The sequence below is a fragment of the Perna viridis genome, chromosome 2 (assembly GCF_037379345.1).
Source record: "Perna viridis isolate PV_CMFRI_1.1 ecotype Kerala chromosome 2, ASM3737934v1, whole genome shotgun sequence".
In the NCBI taxonomy this organism is placed as follows: domain Eukaryota; kingdom Metazoa; phylum Mollusca; class Bivalvia; order Mytilida; family Mytilidae; genus Perna; species Perna viridis.
The window spans coordinates 22,755,661-22,780,577 of NC_142446.1; the positions used below are offsets into that span (position 1 = coordinate 22,755,661).

Sequence of the window (24,917 nt, forward strand, 5' to 3'; positions counted from 1 at the left end):
TTTCAAATTTTGTACTATATTGTGTCCAAACCAGTTGTGACCATAATGAACTGTAAGTCATCCATGTGTTTAAGTGTGTCAAAAACTAATATTGTGTCAACACTTGCCCAAAGTGAACAGAGTTTGACATGCTGCGGTCGTATCATGGTTCTTTAGAACCTGAGAAAACTTCAAAGGAAAATTATCTGGCATCTTATTTTCACTTTCAAATTGGGAAGTTTTGAAAAACAATTTTATTGCATGTGTGTTTACTTAAACATGAATTGGTGAATCTGTAAAATGTGAAAAAAAAATGGATTTTAAATATCACCTGTTACTCTGCACAAAAAACATAAAGAGACTATAAAAGGGTAAACAATAGATATTCTATGACACAAAACTTGTTATTTATTCCTGCTGGTCCCAATGTTACATAGTAATAAACATTTTATCATGCTATAAAAGAAACAAAAAATAATAACATAAACAAGTCAGGATTATTTTATAGGTCTTAAAGTAAATACCAAACAACTAAAAACCAAATGTAACTAAAATGCTTTCTACACTTGTAACATAATGCAAAATTTTAAAAATAATTTTTCAGATTTAAGTCTTTTGTCTGAAATAATATAGGTATGTCTGTAGATACCTTAAAATAGACTAGACTGTCTTAAATGACAGAAACTTTGATGAGAAATACATGTACCATAAATTTTCTGTCAAATTTCTTTTATCACAGTTTACACCAAAATGTGTTTGGAACTGATTATGTTCTGTCAATTTGAGAACCAAACCCTTGCAAACAGTCCAATCACTTCACAAGTTTTCACTTTCAATATAAATCTCTGTATATATAGTTTAGCGAAAAATGGACTAATTCACTGTTCTGGCAATATTCATCCAATTACTGTCAAGGATGTCATAATTCAATCAAATCCAAATCATTGTAAAACCCAAGCAATCCAAAGTATGCATGTATATAAATGTATGAAATAAAAATCATATAAGTAAAACAAATATCAGAATTTACTACATGTACTGATAATCACTTAAATAAAACAAGACCAATTAATTGAACACATCAAACAAGAAAGTTGCTTTAGAAGATTTTATTCTACTTCCATATTAGATGGATTCAATGGAAGATCTATGACAGCTTCATCCCCCGCTGACAGGTCTTCATCTTCAGTGCCTTGTGATGTGGTATGGTCATCATCCTCGTCATCGTCATCACTCTCTCCACTGCTAATATAACTCCATGGCTGGTAATTCTGCTGATGCATTTTCTCCATAAGTTCAGCCTCATCTCGTAATTTCATAAAGAGTTTTATTCTTTGCTCCCATCCATATTTTTTCTCACTTTTCTCACTCTCAATAAGGAGATCTATGTAGTCCTTATCACTGAGTGGATTGGGTCTTAGAGCAATATCATTCAGTTTGTTAATGTAACATCTAACATCATGAACCATGGTCATTACATCCTGACCAAGAGTTGTGAAGGCAGTTTTTACTTTACCCAGAACACATTTATGCTTCTGAGCCTCCTTCTGAGCCACTTCATACTTCTGCTTTAGTTCCTCGTAAGTTTTGGTTACTTTCATGGTATACGTATCAAATCTAAAGGGGTTGTTCTTATGTAATTTCCAGTGACAGTGCATAGGACAAACAGTACATTGTCCCTGGTCTATTGCTGCACAATTCTCTTTCTTTATATCATCTGGTATCCCACATGGGTAATGGCATGTTCTATTGCAAGCCATACAGTTGGTGACATACACCCCTGGTTCAAGATCTATCTGGTACATGTGGATTTCATCAACTTCATATGTAAAATCCTTCTTAGCTCTTATGTCCTCCTTATGTCTCTTGAGAATTTCTTTCTCCTGTTTGATTGTATTAAGTTTATTCATACCCATTGCTATTTGCTCCTGAAGACCCTGTATGGTAGCCTCAAGTCTCTTTCTCAGCTGTAATACTTCAGATGTGAGCAGTAAACTCTTAGACTCAACAGATCTTAATTCATCAAAGAACACTTTGAAGTTATCCCTCCCCATCCTCCAGAATAAGTTCCCCATTTCAGCTTCTGCTTGATTCTCTGGGGAAGCATACAGAGCTGAGTTATTGAACTTATAAGATCTCTGATAAGGCACATTAGCTGCTTTGAGGGCTGCTCTTACTGGCGGCTCATTTGCATCAGCGAATGTTATCAATACAAATATGTTTGATGCAATATCTTGTCCAAATACTGATAGAATCTGGTCAAATATGTACCTCTGAGGTGGAGTGAGTTTACCAAGAGGTGCTTGGGTGACAAAACATACAGCGTCAATACAAGTTATTCCTTGTTTGCCAGGTGTGGTGAAGAATTCCCGTATCTGATCTACAATCCTTTTGTCTCTTGCTATACCCCGTGTATCACCAAATCCCGGTGTGTCAATGATGTTCAGGGTGTAGTCAATATTACTACCTTCCATTCTGTGTATTGTGTAGCATGTTATCCATTCTGTCTGAGACTCGGCCTGAAAATATTTTACTACTTTATTCCTTGAAATGGACATAAAAAAACAAGTACCAACATAGTTGAATAATTTAGATTTATTTAAACTATAAAAGGTGGGAATTTGGCTGCATTTGAAAATCAATCATTAACTAAAACAGTAAATTTTTGTACCAGGATGCTAAACTTGTTGGAAATGGAAGATTTTATTGTAGAGCTAAATTAGAAAAGAAATTTTGTGGTCCATATGTATTAGTTCATATCAGATTGGGCTTTTTTTTAACAAGGGCCTAGGACAAAACAATAATTTCCAGTATTACTTATAATTTGCCATGCCCTTTATGAATATAGATTCTTAAAAAGTCTAGATTATTTTCAAATGACTGTCTGCCTTCCTAACCTTTTATTTTCCAATATTTCAGTTTCACAGATCCATGACAGATTGTGATGAAACACACATCAATACAAAGAGAAAACTATTCCATGAAGCTGAGTCAGAAGTTTAATATTACTGTACAGAACACTATAAGGTACACATCATAATCCAATGTTTACTTTAAAATGATTCTTAATTAAACAAGACCAATAACATGTCTGGACCTGCATAATCATCATATATTAGTCAGCACACAAATGTCTTCAGTATGTATGTATACCTGGTAAACACTAAGCAAGTTTAAAAGATACAAATTACCCAAAGTATGTACTTTTGATAGCATATACTGCTGAAAAATGTACTTAGTGGTTTGAATTTTTTTTGAGATACAGATAACACAAAGCTTTTGTATCCTAAAGCTTGACGAAAAAAAGGAGTCAATTTTCTACTATACCTGCTTTCATTGTTGGTGATACAGGTAAAAGAAAAAAAGGAGTCGATTATCTACTATACCTGCTTGCACTGTTGGTGATACAGGTAAAAGAAAAAAAGGAGTCGATCATCTACTATACCTGCTTGCACTGTTGGTGATACAGGTAAAAGAAAAAAAGGAGTCGATTATCTACTATACCTGCTTTCATTGTTGGTGATACAGGTAAAAGAAAAAAAGGAGTCGATTATCTACTATACCTGCTTTCATTGTTGGTGATACAGGTAAAAGAAAAAAAGGAGTCGATTATCTACTATACCTGCTTGCACTGTTGGTGATACAGGTAAAAGAAAAAAAGGAGTCGATCATCTACTATACCTGCTTGCACTGTTGGTGATACAGGTAAAAGAAAAAAAGGAGTCGATCATCTACTATACCTGCTTGCACTGTTGGTGATACAGGTAAAAGAAAAAAAGGAGTCGATCATCTACTATACCTGCTTGCACTGTTGGTGATACAGGTAAAAGAAAAAAAGGAGTCGATTATCTACTATACCTGCTTGCACTGTTGGTGATACAGGTAAAAGAAAAAAAGGAGTCGATCATCTACTATACCTGCTTGCACTGTTGGTGATACAGGTAAAAGAAAAAAAGGAGTCGATTATCTACTATACCTGCTTTCATTGTTGGTGATACAGGTAAAAGAAAAAAAGGAGTCGATTATCTACTATACCTGCTTGCACTGTTGGTGATACAGGTAAAAGAAAAAAAGGAGTCGATCATCTACTATACCTGCTTGCACTGTTGGTGATACAGGTAAAAGAAAAAAAGGAGTCGATTATCTACTATACCTGCTTTCATTGTTGGTGATACAGGTAAAAGAAAAAAAGGAGTTGATTTATCTATTATACCTGCTGTTGGTGATACAGATAAAAGAAAAAAAGGAGTCGATTATCTACTATACCTGCTTTCACTGTTGGTGATACAGGTAAAAGAAAAAAAGGAGTCGATTATCTACTATACCTGCTTGCACTGTTGGTGATACAGGTAAAAGAAAAAAAGGAGTCGATTATCTACTATACCTGCTTTCATTGTTGGTGATACAGATAAAAGAAAAATAGAAATAAAAGTCTAACATCATTACTTAACTTACTTCACTGGCTTTCCTTTTCTTTTCATCCTCTGTAAGATCAATGAGAGAAAATCTAAAATCATCCTCCCATGATACATCAGTGATGTAGTTAATCATCCCATCTACAAGAGTTGTCTTTCCTGATCCAGTAGCTCCAATCACCATAATTGTTTTTTCTTTATTAGCTCTACCATCTGGTGCTTAAGACAAAGATACAATATAAAATACTGATATTGCTGTTTAAATGCATACCAAAAATTGTAGTCATGAAGTAAAACTGCATCTTTTAACAGGATTATTATATAATAAATTTATATGCCAACATCATTTTAACACCTTTTTACCAATGATGTCATAGTCCATATGATCCTTTGATATACATTACGTTGTTTAATGAACCTCATTGATAATGTTACAAAGCAGTTCTCCCATTATGGTAACATAACAATCAATATGAAATTCAAATTTTAAAATCACTATTATGCTGAAGTAAAATAAATACAATGGAAAATTTTGATAACATGGAACTTTACAATACAGTAATGTCTACTATTAATATTGCAGTACATTACAATATAAATTTAAAGAAGTTTGCTGCAATAGTACACAATTTTAAAATGTTTTCATTGCCAATTTTCTTTTTCTTTTTATGAAAATTACACTTCACATCCTAATTACCTTTCCCAAACACACACTTTCTGGTTTTAGCATTTTCATTGACTGTATCCACATCTTTAGTGAGAGGTAGTTTGTAAACTTTAGGGCAACCTTTCTCTATCATATTGGTAATAGGAATCAGTGACCTTGCCAGAGATGACATGGTGGTAAGTTTGATGGACCGTTGACAAAATGGTCCTTCTTCACCATCCTCATTGACAGCCCTAACTTTAAATTCATACTCTGTCTCTGCCTTTAAGTCCTTTACTTTAACGGTCTTTTCTGGTCCTTCTGACAAAACAGACACCCATTTCCCTTTCTTCTTTCTACACTCTTTGTATTTTATTTCATAATGGTCAACTGATTTGGCACCTTTCTTAGGACGGTCCCATTTAAGAATAACAGTATTAGATGTGGTTGAAACAGACACTAAAACACTAGGTTCTGACAGAAAACAGTCATTGTCAGACTCAGACTCTGCTTGTTTGGTTTCAGCCTTGGGTGTAGCTTTCTTTGGGTGTAGGCCACTAACTGCAGAAAGACAGATCAAACGATTATAAATTCTTTAAAACAAAAAAGAAATAATTTTCATGAATATTTTAATCACTTCATACAGTTACAGAATGAAGATTTGAGGTTCATTCTATATACCTACCTGGTAATTTACTGCTGTTTCCTTAATAACAGGACACATATTACAACATACCTACAACATACTACTTAATGTAACATCATTATAACAGCAGATGATATGGTATAAAAAATGTCCAAAATGATTACAAAAGTTAAAATGTAAAGGAACAAAATGTTTTCCTATCAGACTCTCGGTTACCAAAAGTAAAAATAGATATTTCTTTATGCAGAAAAGCACCTTAAAGATGTCTTTAATTATTGAATGATAATTTGTTTCATAGTTAAAAAGAATAAAATGAGAACATTTGTTCCCTTGTTTGTCAGTACAATACCACTTATGAAAATGTGTCAATAACATTGTAATCTGTCATTTTCAAACATTTCTCTCACTACATTAGTTTTATGCAAATTTTGTAGATCAATTTAAATTCTAAAGGTTTAACAGATACTATAATATAACTGAAACAGACAGCATGATCCTGTATGTAGAGAATCCAATGGTATCTCCCTCCAATGTACCTACTAAAGTAGTGACATTTAAGCTAAATTGGTATTTGACAAGCAGGGACTTTACAAATATGCTTACAAATATATTTACAAATAACATCTCTTCCAGTAGGCCCTTCTCAAGGTATCAAGGGTGCATCTTCAGACACTTTATGGACATCCTAAATATCATTGTAAGTAATAAATTACCTGATGGTTGTTCTTCATGTTTTTTGGGTTTGGTAACTCCTTTTGGATTTCTATTCTGGTCCTTCTTGTCTGCAATGTAAAACAGTTTTTGAGAAAGCAGGTATTCATTGAACATGTAAATATTAAACCAGGCAATCATAACTAATATTAATGCCTTACAAATATCACTGGGATAAAGTGGATGACCCTAACGGCTGTTACGGTCATCCCAAGATGGAGGATGGAAATTCAGGCAAGAATAATTTTCTTTAATAAAGTTGTCTATTCGAGTTATTGAACAAAATAAATGACAAATAGTTAGTCATTCATAAATGTGGTGCCGTTAAAGTCATCCGCTACACCCCAGTGAGTATACAACCCAGCCCAAAAAACTAATCCCAGCCACTGCCAGCACCCCTTTAACATAGACATTCTTGAATTTCTACTAAAATGTATTTTAAACCATGATTAAAACTTTAATGTTCAAATCAAAAGTGTCAAATAAGATGTACAAAAACGATCTTTCACATGTACATGTTTTTCAGATATAAATGTCAATGGCAAATTGGGAAGTAAAATTTCACAAATTTGATTCAGATGGAAATCAGGAGATAATGTATCTATGAAGAAAAATTGTCAGCAGGCACATAACTCATTTCATATATCCTATTGAATTTGGAAACATGTAATTACTGTACATTTTTTATTTACTTGTTTTTCAGAAATGTATGTTTTCATATGTCGTTTTCATGGTGGTGCTAAGCATTTGACAAACATGTGTTTTTCAGGTTTCTTCAAAACATTTGACAAACATCTAATTTTCCCTGTGGTACACAACCGTAACCTAATACCATACACATACCAGGTATTATTCTTGTTGTTTTGGCTGGTGCTCTGTTTTCTCTACCTGCACCTTCAACAAAAGAATAAATAAATTATATTTTGAAATTATGAAGGATTTTAAAAGCATTTAACATATCAATAATGTACCTATTTGTAAATTAAGTCAGAAGTTTGAAAATGCCTTGTTTAACAAATACCCATTTTCTTTTTTACCAAATGCTTTGTGATGAAGTTTTATAACAATGTTTTCGATCATTGATAAATATTTCATTGCTTTAGGGAACTCTGTTGGTTTGTAAAGTATTGTACTCTTTTTAAGATAATTACTTACAAGAAATACAGTAAGCAAGCTTGCACACAACACCTAGTTTCAGTCTGGAAGTAAGTTCAACTCTTACATTGGATTATCTCTCTTTGCAGGCATGAGTAAATGATTATATTCCATATGCGGGGTGTCTACATATGTATATGTATAGCCTATCATATTAAGCTACATACTACACTTTATATTATTTCCATGATGGGTATATAAGTTTTAACATAAATGCAGATGATACAGGTATACATTAACATCAACTGTCAATCATCACACCAGAAACAGAAAAGAGTTAAGTGATGGTGTAGATATCACAAGTACAAATGACTTACCAGGCTCATCACCGATACTATCAGAGATTGTTGTTCTTCCAACTACAATATTTTCCCCTTCAGTGCAGACAAAGATATCAATCTTAGATTGAGTACTAGATGTCACACTCTCAAGCTGTGTTTGATTATTTTCTAAACTATGTTGATGCTCATTGTTTTCTGATTTATGACTTGTATTTGTATTGCCATTTTCTTCCATTGAATCTTCAGCATCTTCAAATTTGTCACCTTTGTTTTCATCATTTCTAAATGAATCACCTATAAATATACACAATATCACAAATACATCACATGATAGCAAAGTCATTCATGGTTTCTTAATATGTTTTGCACAGAACTTATGTGAAGAAAATGGTGTGCAAAAGTGCCAACCTGGGTGCGAGACATTTTGAAGCTGATTTGGTGGTATTTCCTATTGATCTATTGTTTCTTTTCCTCTTTGATCTTTGTCTTGACAGCTTTGTATCCCTAGGTCTGTTGATAAGCATAATAACTAGAAAGTAATCTCAACCATTCTTTTGTGAAGCAAGAATTTCTTACAGCCACATTCACAACTTATAATGGACTTAGTACATTTTCATGTGAAATCTGCTCTATGAAATTAAGTAAGGAGTAACTTTCAATACTGCATAAAAATGTGCTGAATTAAAGGAGAGTGAAAAATACATGCATCATACAACATTAACAGTTTTACCTGTTTGGCCATGGGTAATCTCTTCTTTGGTGTGACTGTTATTATCATTTTTTTCTTCCACTACAAAATAACATACATTATATTAATCAGAGATAAGAAATTACAGTAATGTTGGCCAAGAACTAAAAAAAACTCTTAAAAGATTGTATATTTTTACAGTAAAACTGGTCTAAATGGAACCCCAATTGAACTGAAGGATTTGTTTAATTTAAACTAGTGTTCAATTTATGTGGGTTTCAATTGCTTGAAACTAACATGACGCAATTTGTCAAAATAGGTTTCAAGTTTAACTGCTTATCTATATTGGTTGTAAATTTGATATTTTCCTGCAATTTCTTACTTAAATTGATTTCATTTCAATTTGCAACACAAGTTTTCTTGTCAATACATTTCAACCAGTGATTTTTGAATACAAGTGGCTGTTAATGCCATGTCAGACAAGGTCACACAGAACTGTCTTCATGGGCTGTTTTACATGGAAAAACACCTTAAAGCTGCATTAGCTGTCATTTTCATAAATGTTTGTGTCTACTGAAATATGCCTTAACTTTAAATTATTTCTACTAAATTGTACTTTTTCTCTATAATTTCATTTGATATCCACAAATAAAATGCATTAAATATATGAAATAGGTGTTGATACATTTATTGTCTTGCAAGACAAAAAGTCGACCAAGATAAATTTGTATGCATGTAACTTCTGGTGACCTTAATATGCCCATGTGCTGTAAGGGTCGATTCTTAATTTATTTATTTGAAAACTAATCAAGAAATAGATGAAATGAAATGTAAACAAGACACGTGCTTACCTGTGTATCCATTATTGTCATTTTTTTAACAAAGTATTTTTAACCCACATGAATGTTCTCTTGGCAATTTTTGGAAGCAATGGCGAAAAATAATTAGATCAGAGCTATCGATCCTCTTTAATCAAAAAAACGTTGTTTTCATAATATACTGTAGGTATTATCGACATTTATTGCTTCAATTGCATTAGTACAAACTTATTTCATTGAATCAGCAAAATTCAGTAGAATCAGAACTGAACAAATTTGGCAGCTAATGCAGCTTTAACAGAAATATACAGATAAAGTAGTAATAGTAATCTGAATGATTAATACAAGAAATACAGTGAGCTCAAAAAGAAAATACTCCCTGCTTCAAATAGAGTTAGATGTAAAACCCATAGATTGGATCATCTCCATTTGAAGCCCTGTGACAATTACTTTACTCTTCATGTACATTTTCGTATGATGCCAAACCTTCCTAATCCCTAAAGCATTTTAGATCTTAAAATCTTTTTTTGGTCTTAAAAAGTTTTTTTAACATGTAAAACCCTAAAGTTGGATTATCTTCTTTTTGAATCCTCATACAATAATCACAATCCTACATGCTCTTCTACATATGATGGCCAACCTTCCTCCAAATCTAATTTAAATCCCTAAAGCATTTCAGATGAGTTTCACTTACAGGAAATGTGGACAGAAGAATGGGCAAACAGATAGAGTGTGATTCTTATATACCCAATAAACTTTGTTTGCAGTAGATATAATAAAACAGATAATCCATACCAATAACAGAATTTGCCCCATCAGCTATCTGTATTACACCATCATCTATTTCTCCTAAGGAAGACTGAAGCAGGATAAAATCCTCTACATTATCACAGAGCTCTTTTATGTCACTAAACAGCTTGGTATAGGTATGATGAAAAGTCATCTCAGTCTGGACACATATAGTTCCTGGACTGAAATAGAACAACAGACATTCTTTTACCTTCCACAGTTATAATCTTTCTGTAAGTATATCATGACGATTTGAACAAAACTGAACGTGGCTTGAAATGCCAATAACACTACAATTAATTGCCTGAAATGATCAGAATGTAGTAAAGATTTCAGCTGTAAAAAGAAATAAAAAGAGAAATACTACTGGTAATCCTATAGTAAATATGACTACTGAATATCCATACCTTTTCCTGGTTGTTCTAGTACTGTTCTGAAGATTACTGTAATATAAAAAAAAAAAAAAAAATTAAATTACTAAATGCATACACTATTGTACTCACAATAACTAAGTGTCCACATCAAATATGGTATATGTTTAAATTTTTATTTTTATTTTTTTTTCAAAATAGTAATTATACATAAAAAATGTATGCCTAGTCTTTAATAACACTTGGGACAATGAAATAAGCAATTTTTTAAAAATAAATTCAATAATTCAAAGTGAATTTTTCAATCCCTTCAGCCAAAGTTGAGAATTGTAAAGCTCATAACAGAAATAAACTACTTTATATTAAAAAAAATTCTACAATGCAATTTTGAAGATTTTGTGTTCACAACAAAATTGATTATTTTTTCAAAAGTGAAGTTTTTCCAATAATATCTATTCAATCTTTTTTTTTAAATGTAATATGCATATCATTAAATGATATCTAATAAATGAATAAACACTCTATTTTGGGAAGTTTTGTAGATTTCTTTGCATTGACAAATATTTTTTATATGCACATCTTTATATGGTAATAGGTTATTACTGAAAATTTCAGTTCATTTAAAATCTTTTGTTAAAGAGATTTTGTTCATATAAAAATAACATTGACCTAAAACAAGTTGTTTATATCAAACTGACTAAATCAAAAAATGTAACACTAATCTTTAAAAAATAAATTGCAAAGTTCATAGACCATGACTGTGGGGAAACATGCATGAAATAGACATGGAACTTTAATGTAATGCTAATGCAACGACCAGTATGCACAAAATATAACTGACCTAGAATAAGTTTTTTATCGCCTAATCAAAAGTCTTACATAAAAATCTTTACATGGAAGCAAACACTGAAAACATATCATAGTCTCATCGTCTACAATTTTCATTATAGCCAAGACAAAAATTATTCAATCAGAACAAAAATTTAATAAATCTAATTAGAATACCTTTACTTCAAACCTTAAGTTGGATGATTGTCCTATGGAAATTCAGAATGGTAGAGGCCAAAACATCTCTTCATGTAAAATGTCCTTGATGATATTAGCCAATGATATTCAATGTTACAATGCATGTTGTATTCAAATAATTACTATATTCAAAAATAGAATAGACTATAGAATAGTTGCCACCAATAAAAACAATACAAGTCAACACAGTCATTATCACAAATGCAAAATAGTAAACTAGATTTAAATGAGTTTTGAAACCGACATTTTGAACCCTTCATTTTTTCAATTCCTCATGGTCTAAGTGTTTACTGTTGTAAGTATAATCAATGTAATTATGCTTGTGCCTGAGGTTGAATTGTTGGAGTCCAACCAATAGCAATGCAAGTTGAATACTATTAGATTATTTAATATTTTTTCAACGAGAGATGAGCATGAGAAACTCCTGCGAGTTGAAAAAATATTTAATTATCTGTTTATCGCTGTTTTGCTGAATTGTAAGGTATTAGTTTTCTTTTATTTTTAGTTTTCCTGACCTAAATATGTAAGTTTTATAAGTGCTGCAAATTTCCTTTCGTGACTATTTTTCAGCACGTGCTATGTGACATCACTTACGTTGTGCAGCTGTGATACACATCATTTGAAAAAATTCAGTTAACTATGATGGTCGCATACAAAATTTGTGGAATAATTTTTGGATTTATTCATTTTAATCAGGTAAGACACTGAATTTCATCATTTTCCATTTTAGACTAGAAAATATTGCCACAAATTAGCCATTATTTCATAGGCTGTAGATAAACAGATGGTTGTTTGGGTTGTCAAATATTCCTACGTTGTTGCTAGTATTTCACACGAGGACATGGAAACTGGCGATAATTTTCATTCTCACTCGACTGGCATGAGATTGAAAATTATCATATAGCAAGATCAAAGGGATTTTAAACAAAATAGCGATAATGCTTTTATCCAGTTTAATTCATGTATAAAAAGTTTGGTATTATATAAAAAATAGATTTAGATTTAAGTAGAGCAAACCAATGATTATTATTTTTTTTTTTACAAAATTCATAACAGACCATGTTGTGCAGGCAGTTCAGTAATAAGAATATCTCAAATCATAATTTCTTAACATTCTTATTTATTCAAAGATAAAAATACTTTACAATAAAGATTCATGATTTGCAAAAGCTACAATCATCTTCTTAAATTTATTAACATTTTGAACCCACATCTTGCTGAAAAATGTGTTCATGCCACTCATTCATCAATGTTCAATACTGGTACTTAATAAACAGCTTTGTACATCAATATATATTCTCATAGTGAATTAAGTTTTACTTTAAACAACAAGATTGTTAACATTTTACCTGAATTTCACTACAACTGAGCTCATGTAAACTTTTGACACATTACTGTTGTGTAAAACATCATCCATCTGAAAAAAAATAAGTAAAAGATCAAACTAATATTTATTTATCATGTATAATCATATTTTATCTGTAAATGGTTTTGTGAAATAATTTGTAACTATACAGTTACATATATTTTGAAGCCAAGACAAAAAAGTATCACTAGAATGGCCATTGTGACACAAATGAGACTTTCTACCAGAATGGCCACTCTGGCACAAATAAGACTTTCTACCAGTATGGCCACTGTGACATTAATGAGACTTTCTACCAGAATGGCAGCTCTGACACAAATGAGACTTTCTACCTGAATGGCCACTGTGACACTAATGAGACTTTCTACCAGAATGGCAACTGTGACATTAATGAGACTTTCTACCAGAATGGCCACTGTGACACAAATGAGACTTTCTACCAGAATGGTCACTGGCACAAATAAGACTTTCTACCAGTATGGCCACTGTGACACTAATGAGACTTTCTACCAGAATGGCCATTGTGACACTAATGAGACTTTCTACCAGAATGGCCACTCTGGCACAAATAAGACTTTCTACCAGTATGGCCACTGTGACATTAATGAGACTTTCTACCAGAATGGCAGCTCTGACACAAATGAGACTTTCTACCTGAATGGCCACTGTGACACTAATGAGACTTTCTACCAGAATGGCAACTGTGACACAAATGAGACTTTCTACCTGAATGGCCACTGTGACACTAATGAGACTTTCTACCAGAATGGCAACTGTGACATTAATGAGACTTTCTACCAGAATGGCCACTGTGACACAAATGAGACTTTCTACCAGAATGGTCACTCTGGCACAAATAAGACTTTCTACCAGTATGGCCACTGTGACACTAATGAGACTTTCTACCAGAATGGCAGCTCTGGCACAAGTAAGACTTTCTACCTGAATGAACACTGTGACACTAATGAGACTTTCTACCAGAATGGCCACTGTGACACTTATGGGACTTTCTACCAGAATGGCAGCTCTGGCACAAGTAAGACTTTCTACCTGAATGAACACTGTGACACTAATGAGACTATCTACCAGAATGGCCACTCTGGCACAAATAAGACTTTTTACCAGTATGGCCACTGTGGCATTAATGAGACTTTCTACCAGAATGGCAGCTCTGACACAAATGAGACTATCTACCTGAATGGCCACTGTGACACTAATGAGACTTTCTACCAGAATGGCCACTCTGACACAAATGAGACTTTCTACCAGTATGGCCACTGTGACATTAATGAGACTTTCAACCAGAATGGCAGCTCTGACACAAATGAGACTTTCTACCAGAACGGCCACTCTGACACAAATGGGACTTTCGATCAGAATGGCTGCTCTGACACTAAAGAGACTTTCTACCAGAATGGCAGCTCTGACACAAATGAGACTTTTTACCAGGATGACCACTCTGACACTAATGAGACTTTCTACCAGAACGGCCACTCTAACACTAACATGACTTTCTACCAGAATGAATCGCTACGGTGTATCCATTTGCATCATGAAAACTGACTTGTTCAATGTGCCATAGTTTTCCTTTCCTCTATTCTCTTTCTTCTTTGGACTTGACTTTATGAGCAACTCAGCAGGTGTTTCTAGAAAAGCAGAAGATGCTTACCATATGGGTGCACCTGGTCCATGCTCTCAGTTTTTAGTGGAGTCCGGGTTGCTCATTTTATTTTGTTACTTTGTATATATTATTTTAGTTACTTTTTTTTCTTAGTTGTGTTTGTCTGTTTTCCATGTCTGGTCTTTGTCCCTGGATTACATTCTGTTGATTTCTGCTAGAATATTGATTTCCTTGATTACTGTCTTATACCAGAATGGCAGTTATAACACTAGAGAATTTCTATAAAGAAATATAAAACTGATGCCAGCAAGGACAAAGGTTAAATGATATAGTTACTGATAACCAGGAAAGCCTTACTAACCTATAAGCAGATATTTAGTACCCTTCCAGTATTATAAAAAACAACTATTCTATAGATGTTAGCTCATAAAGGTTGAATGTATTTAAAATGCCTTGTAAGCTCATTCAAAAAAAGGAATAAAATTTCTCACCAGTTTAATAACATTCTGAGCCATAGTTTTATATCCATCTGATGACATGTCTAGTAGTTCATCCTGCCATGTGTTACTAAGTTTTAAATTACCCACCAGAACAACAACACCTATAAAATATACTTCATTTATACTACAAATAGCACTTAATATTGTTTCTATGATACATTACTGCATTTCAAGTTTTCCATTTAACTGCCTTCTACAACTCACGATGCTGATCAGAAATACAGCATCTTACATATCTAGTATTGTTTATAGTCTTAAGCAAACATGAATTTTGACCAATAAAAGCTGAAATAAAAGTAATCATCATAAAAGTAACAATGATTAATATAAAAGTATGGTTTTGAGAAGAGGCCAATGAGAGTTTTTAAAAGAGAGTGTGTGTGTATTGAATTATTTAATTGTCAAAGAACTTATTTCATTTAGCATTAAATAAAAAAATGGAAACACTAAAATGTTATTCAACTGAAGTGTATTGATTTTGATTTAAAGGATTCATTCCTTTTTGCTTTATACATGTACTTGTTACAAGGTCACAGACTCTTGGTCATTTTATTTGGTTATTGCTTTATTTGTCTGCATAAAAGTAGTTCATCATTAGATATCAACATGCTAGATATTCAGTTTTATATTGTCAGATTACTAAAGTGGTTTGTATTAAGTATACTGTCTAGGCATAAACTTTGGACAGAAGATTGATTGATTGTATTAATACATAGTACATGAGACTATAAAGACTAGCACACTTGGGACAACTTTGATAAAGTTGTAAGGTGTATGTGTGGAGTAATGCTGCTTTCTTATTTCTTCCTCATCTGGTATGGCTCATTGTAGTTCAATTTCAAAGAGTACTCAAGTAATTGTCAAGACATCACTATCACCATAGCACATCATTGTACATCTTAATTTGTTCCAGCCATATAAAATTGAAATCATAAATATTTTTTGTTAAGCCCGAAGTTATATGCTTATTTAATTGTTGTCGTTTCATTCAAAGATATTTATTAACCATGATTACCTTTACTGTTTGTTATGATAGAACTGGCTTTTCTAGGAGACTGAGGAGATAAACTGTTCCCAACTGGTGCATTTTGAACTTTGACCTCTAAAGAAAATTAAAACATTTTTTTTCAAAAAGTCACAGCCTGGACACAAGTTTGTCACTGAAAAAATATTAAAAGCCCAAAGAATGACAAAAAAATAACAGTCCGGACATGAGTTTGTCAGTGAAAAACAGGAATTTGACCTTGAGGTCAAAGTTAAAGGTCATAGGCCATTATCCATGGTATGCGACACATCGTCTTTAGGTGATATACCCAAATGCAAATTTGTAAAAAGCATACACTGAAAGACAAAAATGTTACAGTCTGGACACGAGTTTGTAATGAACAGAAGCATGCACGCATACACAGACATACAGAGTGGTCACTATAGGGTGACTGCCACTTTTCGTGGTGGGGCCCTCATTAATCTGTCCAGATTCTTCCCAATCCAATTCTAAAATTATATGTAGACTAATTATGTATTGGCTAACATTATAAGAATATTTTCTTTCTGCATACAAGGTTATTTTTATAGTGTATTTGTAATAAATGAGTATAGTTCCAATTACCATGTTTGGATACATGTATGTGCCAATATCATTATAGCTGATTCTAATCTTTAACTCTCATTCATAAATGAGGATTATAACCTAAAACTCTTTACCATTAAATTGGACTTTTGATCTAAAATTTTCTCCCTCAAACAATAGTTTACTGCTAAAAAATGTAAGCAAAATACTTATCAATGGTGATCAGTGCAGTATTGACACTGAATCAATAAAAAAATATCTTTAATTCTCCTATATACAAATGTTTTGCCCTAAACTCACTATAGATGGCTACCACTAGCCCTAAACTCACATAATATGACTTCCCAAAGCCTATTTTTTTTGGGGGGGGAGGGGGGAGGGGTAATAAATTATAATTTATAAACATGCTGGCAAGGACTGGTTATACTTTAAACCAAAATTACTTTCTCGCATATTTTATCAACCTAATTTGGTGAGTAGAAATGTGTGCCTAACATTCTACCAAAGTTGTACTCCAACTTATTCTAGGCAATTTACTTTGGAAGTTTTTCTAGTTGTTTTACAATAGTCTACCACATAAATGTGTCGTTCCTTTATGAGACAACCCATCTAGAATAGACTTGCAAGCAGCGCTAAGCTTGTCGTGAAAGGCCACTAAATACTGCTAAAAAAACTGACAGGGGACCAGGGCGCTCTGCCCACAGAGCAACTAGGTTGTGTGCCTCAGGTGGTTGAATGGGGTAACCCTGGCATACTACATACATGTACTTGGCTCATCAGGCCATAACATGGAAAACCTGACTGCAAATCAAAGTGGTGCAATGTGTTGGGAAAAATGCCATGTTTCTCACATATTAAAGAACCCTGCTGTGGTATTCTGAGGAGTAAGAAACTTTGGTCTCCACCACAGGAGGTTAAAATGCCCAAACCTACCCACCTCTCCCTATTTCCAGTGGCAATCTAAATTTGTTGACCCAATAATCCTGGTGTTCCATCACATTTTTTCATTTCAGGATATAACTGAAATATTGCTACTCAGGCATTAAACACCAACAATCAATCAATCTTTGTAAGACATTGTTTTTTATAAGTTATTGACTGTAGATAAATAAGTACATCTATTGTAGAAGTAGTATTTAGTGTCAAACAAAATGTATGATATCAACTTATGTTTACCTGAACTGTCCCCTTTCTCTGTAGTTTTCGGACTTCCCCCTGCATAAACAAATAAAAAATAGGTATGTTAATTCATTCACACGTTCAAGGTTTAAAAAAAAAAAGGTAAGAAAAACTAATACATGGATGATCATATTCATAATTCATTCAGATATACCCGGTACTATAATGTCATGTTTAAACAAATAATCTGATATCTCAGCTTTCCATTCCAATACAAGGCCAAAAAATAATTTTGTGCCTACCCTAAATATTTTATGGCCATTTTGGCTCAAGCACTGTTAAAGTCTACACTGTTTACCCATGGACTTGAAAAAAAAAAAAAAAAAAAAAAAATTATTTCCCTACCAACCCACCCACTTTTTTTGCAGGCAGCAGGAAACAATACTTTTTTTGTTTTTTGGCCTAACCAAAATTCTGTTTTCTTTTTCAGCAAACAGGAAGTAGTGGCATATCACATCCATCGATACAATACCCCTATAGGAAGCTTAATCGAATAAATAAACAACTTGTGATTAATAGAAGCCCAAAAAAAATGTGATGATAAATATATTGCATTGTAGATGTTCATGTACTTACATGACCAATTTGGAATCAATTTTCCTAGTAAACTATTGTTCTGAGAACTTGTTGAAGTATTCTGTTCCTCACCAGTTTCTTCTTCACCTGAGAAATATAATGACATATTATTTAACAATACACTGTTTTCCCTACTATAAGTTTCCAATGTCATACATGTACACGTAGATTCTGTTTCAGTATTTTAGCAGACATGCCCATGTAAAGTAACTAATAAATGGGCATTTCCAGATATAAATAGTACAATAACTAGATGGGGATTTCCTTTAAAAAAAACTTGGGTCTGTTATATTCGTCTACCTTCACTATCAGATACTTCTGATGTCTTTGTTCTTTTCTCTTTAGGTTCCTGTGCTATAGAATCTGTCTTCCGTTTAAACATCTTTATTCCTTATCCCATAAAACTGAAAATAAATAAAATTATTGATATTCATTTAAAACATGGGCTTGTGTATGGATTTGTTGGACAGTTTGCATGACTGCATAATCCTTCAATCTTTTCAGTTGTGTGAGGATTTCTTATCCATTGGTCATTAACAGATTGCTTGGTTCCCTAATATACTTATCCCTATTGGAATTCAGTGTCTGGAGCTGATTTGATTTGGCCACTAACACATGTACATGTACAAAATGTACTACAGAATAGATCAAATCAAGATTTTTTACCTAAAAAATATCTATAAAACTTTACATGTACATTTTGTAAATGTATTAATGATTTCAATTAACGGAAGAATGATACATCATATAATTTATTCATGATTTTGCCATCAATCACATGGTAGGCTAAAATATATAGGATTATTATCTAAGAAAAACTGTAATTGCTCAAGGAAATAATTTATCAAAATTTTAGAATGATGTTAGGATTGTGACGACACCTATTTGACTATATGTACAAAACCATTCGCCAAAATATTTTGATGTGGAATAATAACAAAAGATGAATGTCTTGTTTACACGCGTGTTGACTACGTGTATGAAATATGTCAACCATTAATGTTTTACTATTACTTCATAATTTGAAAGGCCACGTTAATAAATTCAAAGCAAAAAAAAAGGACTTTTTTTTTCGTTTGACTCGTCTTCTGCCTTGGATAACGCTAATTTGCAGTTAAAAATAATCTAAAATCTGACAACGGCACATAATCGGTAAATAGGTCATTGTTTCCACAAAACCAATTTTTTCACTGAATGATTGGATGAATACTATTGGATGCAATTAAAGTATTATATTCCTGTTTCATGATATGTTTTGAAGCACTGACCACAACTTCTTGATTGAAATGGAGAACCATCAACTAGCACACCAAAGAACTACTTGTATCAATGGCAGTTAGATTTACGCAGAATTATACATTCCTTTTCTGTTTACTATACACTGTAAGGCTTCATGGTTACATTGTATATTGTAACAGAAAGCAAGCTTGGAAACAGAAGTTGCTTCACATAGTACACGTACATGACAAAATAAGGAAATCGGTAGATTGAACTCAACTCTAATCTAAGAATTCAAATCAACAACAATAACCATTTAACATAATTACATTCATACTTACCATGCTTACAACTTTTAAAAGTGAGAGGGCAACTCTGTTTCCTCACCCAAAATTTTTGCAATGTATAGCTTTTTTATGTAACAAAACTGATCAAGACCTTGTCCTCAATATGTCACAACTATCACTATAAGGATGGGGGTGTTTTCTGTTATACACATTTGAGCTATCATATACTGAAGCCTTGAAGGTAATAATGGTCAATAACTTCACAAAATAAGGAAAGGACACATTTTGATAGCTGTTTATAGCATTCCAATTTTTTAAGTATATTTTACGGTAGATGTAAAAAAAATGTGCCTTGTGATTGCTTTATTGGTGCATGTGGTAAAATTAATATGTATATCATAGTATTTTAGTTACTTTGAGATATATGATTTTTATGACATACAAAATATATTTGGAGGCTTCCTCCGAAAGCAAAAGGCCTAAGAGTGATGTATTTCAAAAGAAAAAAAAATGATAAGCCTGAACATATACAAAGATTCATGCCTATATTATTTCTGTGGATTGCAAAGTGGTATACTTTGTTATTTAATAACATATTTAAATTTATCTGTGCGACATTTTCGTCTACACATTAAGCAAAATTAGTAGTGGGAACCAATGGCAGATTCAATGAGTTCCTCCTGAGGGAAAAAAACATACCTAAAATCTTTTACCTCACAAAAGTAATAATTTAAAACTTCATCCATCATTGTGAGTACATGGTACATTTACATATCTTAAAAAATCAAATGCACCTTATAAATAATGCAAATGCATGTACTCGTAGGATTAATTGTAAACTTTTTTAAAATGCTATTCACATGCTTCATATAATATCATATGACTAATTGTAATGTGTTAAAATTCACTACTTGTTTCATGTCACATGTATTTAGGTTTTGTATGAGCCCCTCCATTTCAATTAAAAATATAAAAGTGCCTGTTTGTGCTGTGTGTTCCCTTGTAAGTCTGGCCTATAGTAATAGCGAACTGGTTGACTTTTGTAGTGTAATCAATTTAATATGCTGTTGAAGAATACTTGTCGTCTTCTAATTATGTGATGTGTAAGCTAACTTAGGATTTGATTTAAGTCTTTCCACAATTACTAAGTACTATAATTTAAATTCCTAATTGACTCTGATTCAAACACAATAACTTTTTTAAGTTCTCTGGAAGTAACATATAATTTGTGGCCTCCCAGGTTGTTCCCTTGTTTATGATATCAGTTAATTCCTCACAACCTACATGTAGGTGGGTAAAATTCATTTCCATTTACTTAAGCTATACATTAGTACAAATGTACATTATTTTCTGTACATGAACATGTCATTTATACATGTACATGTATAATGTAGGTAGTAACATCAGTAATGACACAGATGTCAACAAAACGGGGTCTCTCGTGGGAAATTATTGAAACTTCAGTAATAAATGTAATTTTTGTAGCAAATTTGGTATCAGCATCCAGGAAAATGATTCCGAAATCGAACTAGGTAGGTGCGACATGCACAATTTCAACTTGAAAGTCGTTACAAGCGGTTGAAGGGCGATACTCCGCGGTACCGCTAAATCTCCAACTTTTTGTATGGCACATCATTCTGACCCCAAGCCGACATATCAATATCCAAATAAAAAAGAGGTAGATTGCAGGGTCAGAGGAAATTCAGACTATATATTGATTTGATCACCAAGTATCATAATCAGAAACCTTCTTTTCAGTTTTACTTCTGTAAGGAATATGCAAACTGCATAACTTCCACTGAGTTTAATCCCATTTGTCACATCAGAAAATAGCTCCTGACACTGATTGTCACTGAATCCAAACAGGGATTATACTCCACGGAGTCCTGATAATTGTGACGCCTCACAATTAATCAGACATTTAAACACAGATTACCGGAAATTTACCAAATATTATCCTTCTTTTTATTAAAAAAAAATTAAGCATGCTACCAAAACGCAAGGAAAGCGAAAGTTGAACAAGTATGTGCTGTTTTAATTTTTTTTTTAAAGTAGAAGAAATATTGATTAAGGACAAATTAGTTTTAAATTGGAACTAAAATTTTACATTCAATTAGTTCTGATAAACAGAATCAAGAAAAGACCTTAGAGAACTTGACCTACTTCAACTAAAAATGATGCCATCAAAAAACCATTTCTTGTTTACAAATTTAACAAACGGAAGTTTAAGAAAATTTGGGCAGTTACGGACGAACCACGATTACTTTTCCGGATTTTTTTCACGTCGTTCAGTGTCAAACTGTCAGAAATCAAATTTTAATGTATGAACATATTTATATTTCCTATATTTTCGTTGGCCCAACATTGCTCAATAGAGACTCGCAGGCAAATTATCTATCTATCTGTCTTTCAAAACGTTTAACTTCTGTACTCACAACTGTCAAAGAGGGTCTACAGTCCTACCACAACACTTGTTACTCCCGTAGTGGTATTAATTCAATGTGGATCCTGAAAAATTCAAAAGATCTTTTGGAGACAATCAGTTCAAGATTATTATCTGAATATAATAGCATTAAAACCTATGATTTTTTCAACACTGTATACTTCTATTCCCCATACTCAGTTAAAACCCCGACTTAAAAACATTATACATCGTTGTTTTTCCAAAAAAGATGGTACACCTAGATACAAATATATAGTTCTTGGTAGAGATTCCTAATACTTTCTAAGAAATAATTCCAAATCATCTTCCAAATATACAGAGGAAGATGTTTACAAAATGCTGGAATTTTTAATCGACAACATATTTGTCCAGTGTGGTGGACGTGTTTTTCAACAAACGGTCGGCATTCCAATGGGAACAAATTGTGCTCCTTTACTAGCTGACCTATTCCTTCACTCTTATGAGGCTGACTTTATAGCTGATCTGATCAGAAAGAAAGAATATTGTTTGGCTAGATCCTTCAATCTCAGTTTCCGCTATATAGATGACGTGTTATCTTTAAACAATACTAATTTCGGGGATTTGATACATCGCATCTACCCAAAAGAACTTGAGATAAAAGATACTACAGACACTGTGAAGTCAGCCTCATATCTTGACCTACACTTAGAAATCGATGGTAAAGGAAAACTATTGACCAAACTTTACGACAAACGTGATGACTTTTCATTCAGAATTGTCAACTTTCCTTTCATCTGTGGCAACATCCCTTCGGCTCCTGCGTATGGAGTGTTCATATCACAACTCATACGTTATGCCAGAGCTTGCCGAAACTACGCAGACATTTTGTATCGCGCTAGAACTCTAACAAATAGGCTTCCGGAACAGGGTTATGTTGCTACAAGATTGAAGTCATCACTACAGAAGTTTTATGGTCGTCATCATGAACTCGTGGATCGTTATGGTGTATCCATCAGCACCATGAAAACTGATTTATTCAACGGGTCATAGTTTTCCTTTCCTTTGTCTACCCCGGACTTGACTTTTTATGAGCAACTCGGCGGGTGTTTCTAGAAAAGCAGAGGACGCTTACCCTACCGGTGCACCTGGTCCATGCTCCTAGTTTTTAGTGGAGTCCGAGTTGCTCATTTACTTTTGTTACTTTGTTTGTATGATTTTAGTTACTTTATGTTCTTTGTTGTGTATGTCTGTTTTCCATGTCTGGTCTTTCTCCCTGGATTACATTCTTTGGTTAACTGCTATAACCTTGGTTCCCTTGATTACTCCTTCATATTTCCGCATGCCGTCATTATGCTATTACGTGCTATTGCATGCTTGGCTACAGCATAAATTTAAAAAAGAACTTTTACTACAATTGATGAAAAGTATTATATACAGTGAAAATTGTTTTAAAATTAAAAGTGATTTTGTTTTGTTTTGTTTTTTGTTTTTGTTTTTGTTTTTGTATTTTTTAAACTATGTGTAGAAAATTTGTGACAGAGCAGACGGTGGGGTGATCTGCTCTCCAAAACTGTCTACTGTAGTACAGAGAAGATGTTGGTAGCATGTTCCACTGTATGATGGTATGTGGATAATACGAACATTTATAATTGTCTTTCTTTGTCTGAATTTGTTTATAATGGTAGGGATGTTTATTTCTGGTTCTATTGTTAGATGATACAATTATTTGTTGGGTATATTGCTAGTCGAAGCTGAATGATCTTATAAAATACTACCAGTCTTGTCCGAATACGCCTAAGCTTTAATGTTGGCCATTGCAGATGTTCTAGCATATTAGAGACAGAACTGGTGATGTGATATCTGTTACAAGTGAACCAAGATGCTCTGCGTTGGACCATCTCTATTGTTAGATTTGTTTTTTTTTATTGTATGTCCCAAACGCAGGCGCTGTATTCAAGCTTGTGTCGCACTAGTGACATGTATGCTCTTTCTTTTACTGTTTTCGTTGATACTTTTAGTTGCGTAGGTCTTAAGAAGTTCAATTGTCTGCTTTCATTTGATGTTTTATTGTCTATATGTTTATTCCATTTTAGGTCTGATTGTATAGTTATTCCTAGGTATTTAGTAGATGTTTATGTTTTCAGTGTATGCCCATGAAGGATGTAATCATGGTCAACTGGTTTCATTTTTGATGAGATTCTGATGATTGGGCATTTGTCAGGGTGAATGACATTAACCAGTTACTTTCTAACTTGGTCCTATGATCCTAACGTACCTTGACCAAAGTATGGTGGAGCGGCGGAAATAAAACTGTAAGTTACATGTTGTAGGAATGTTTTTCCGGGTTTTATGTTTTTCCTAATATATACACTACTATTCGTGGACAGTTAAAATGTTATCACAATTACCAGTACAAAAACTAGAAATACTTTGAGTCAAACTCACCTTGCGATAACCTCCTATCCCCCGGCTCTCCTTTCCCCATTTGTGATTTAAGATAGAAAAAAAATATAAGAAGTGCACAATGGCATTATGTGATAGTTTCATCAAATTCCATTCAACGGTTCCATAGCAGTTGAGGATTAAAATATAGACCCTCCTCGGTCGACCAATGGCAAAGTCCATGTTTTGCATCAGGAAAGTCATTCAAATAGGGAAAACAAAGTAATAT

General features: G+C 33.1%; 1 protein-coding gene across 2 annotated transcripts; it reads right to left on the reverse strand.

Annotated features, from left to right (window-relative positions):
* Positions 1-364: 364 nt before the first annotated feature.
* LOC148624099 (uncharacterized) lies at positions 365-22,077 on the reverse strand. 2 transcript variants are annotated; one of them, XM_088566596.1, is made up of 16 exons: positions 22,006-22,077; positions 18,638-18,741; positions 18,338-18,424; positions 17,759-17,797; positions 16,028-16,114; positions 15,004-15,113; positions 12,875-12,942; positions 10,536-10,571; positions 10,135-10,310; positions 8,564-8,623; positions 7,870-8,127; positions 7,241-7,291; positions 6,400-6,468; positions 5,092-5,601; positions 4,435-4,613; positions 365-2,498 (listed from the first exon to the last, which is right to left on the reverse strand). In XM_088566596.1, the coding sequence occupies exons 2-16, from the start codon at positions 18,717-18,719 to the stop codon at positions 1,089-1,091; spliced, it is 3,222 nt and encodes a 1,073-aa protein (XP_088422722.1). In that variant the 5' UTR covers positions 18,720-18,741; positions 22,006-22,077; the 3' UTR covers positions 365-1,088. The 2 variants fall into 2 exon arrangements, with proteins under 2 accessions (XP_088422722.1, XP_088422723.1); XM_088566597.1 differs by lacking the exon at positions 16,028-16,114.
* Between the last annotated feature and the right edge of the window lie 2,840 nt (positions 22,078-24,917).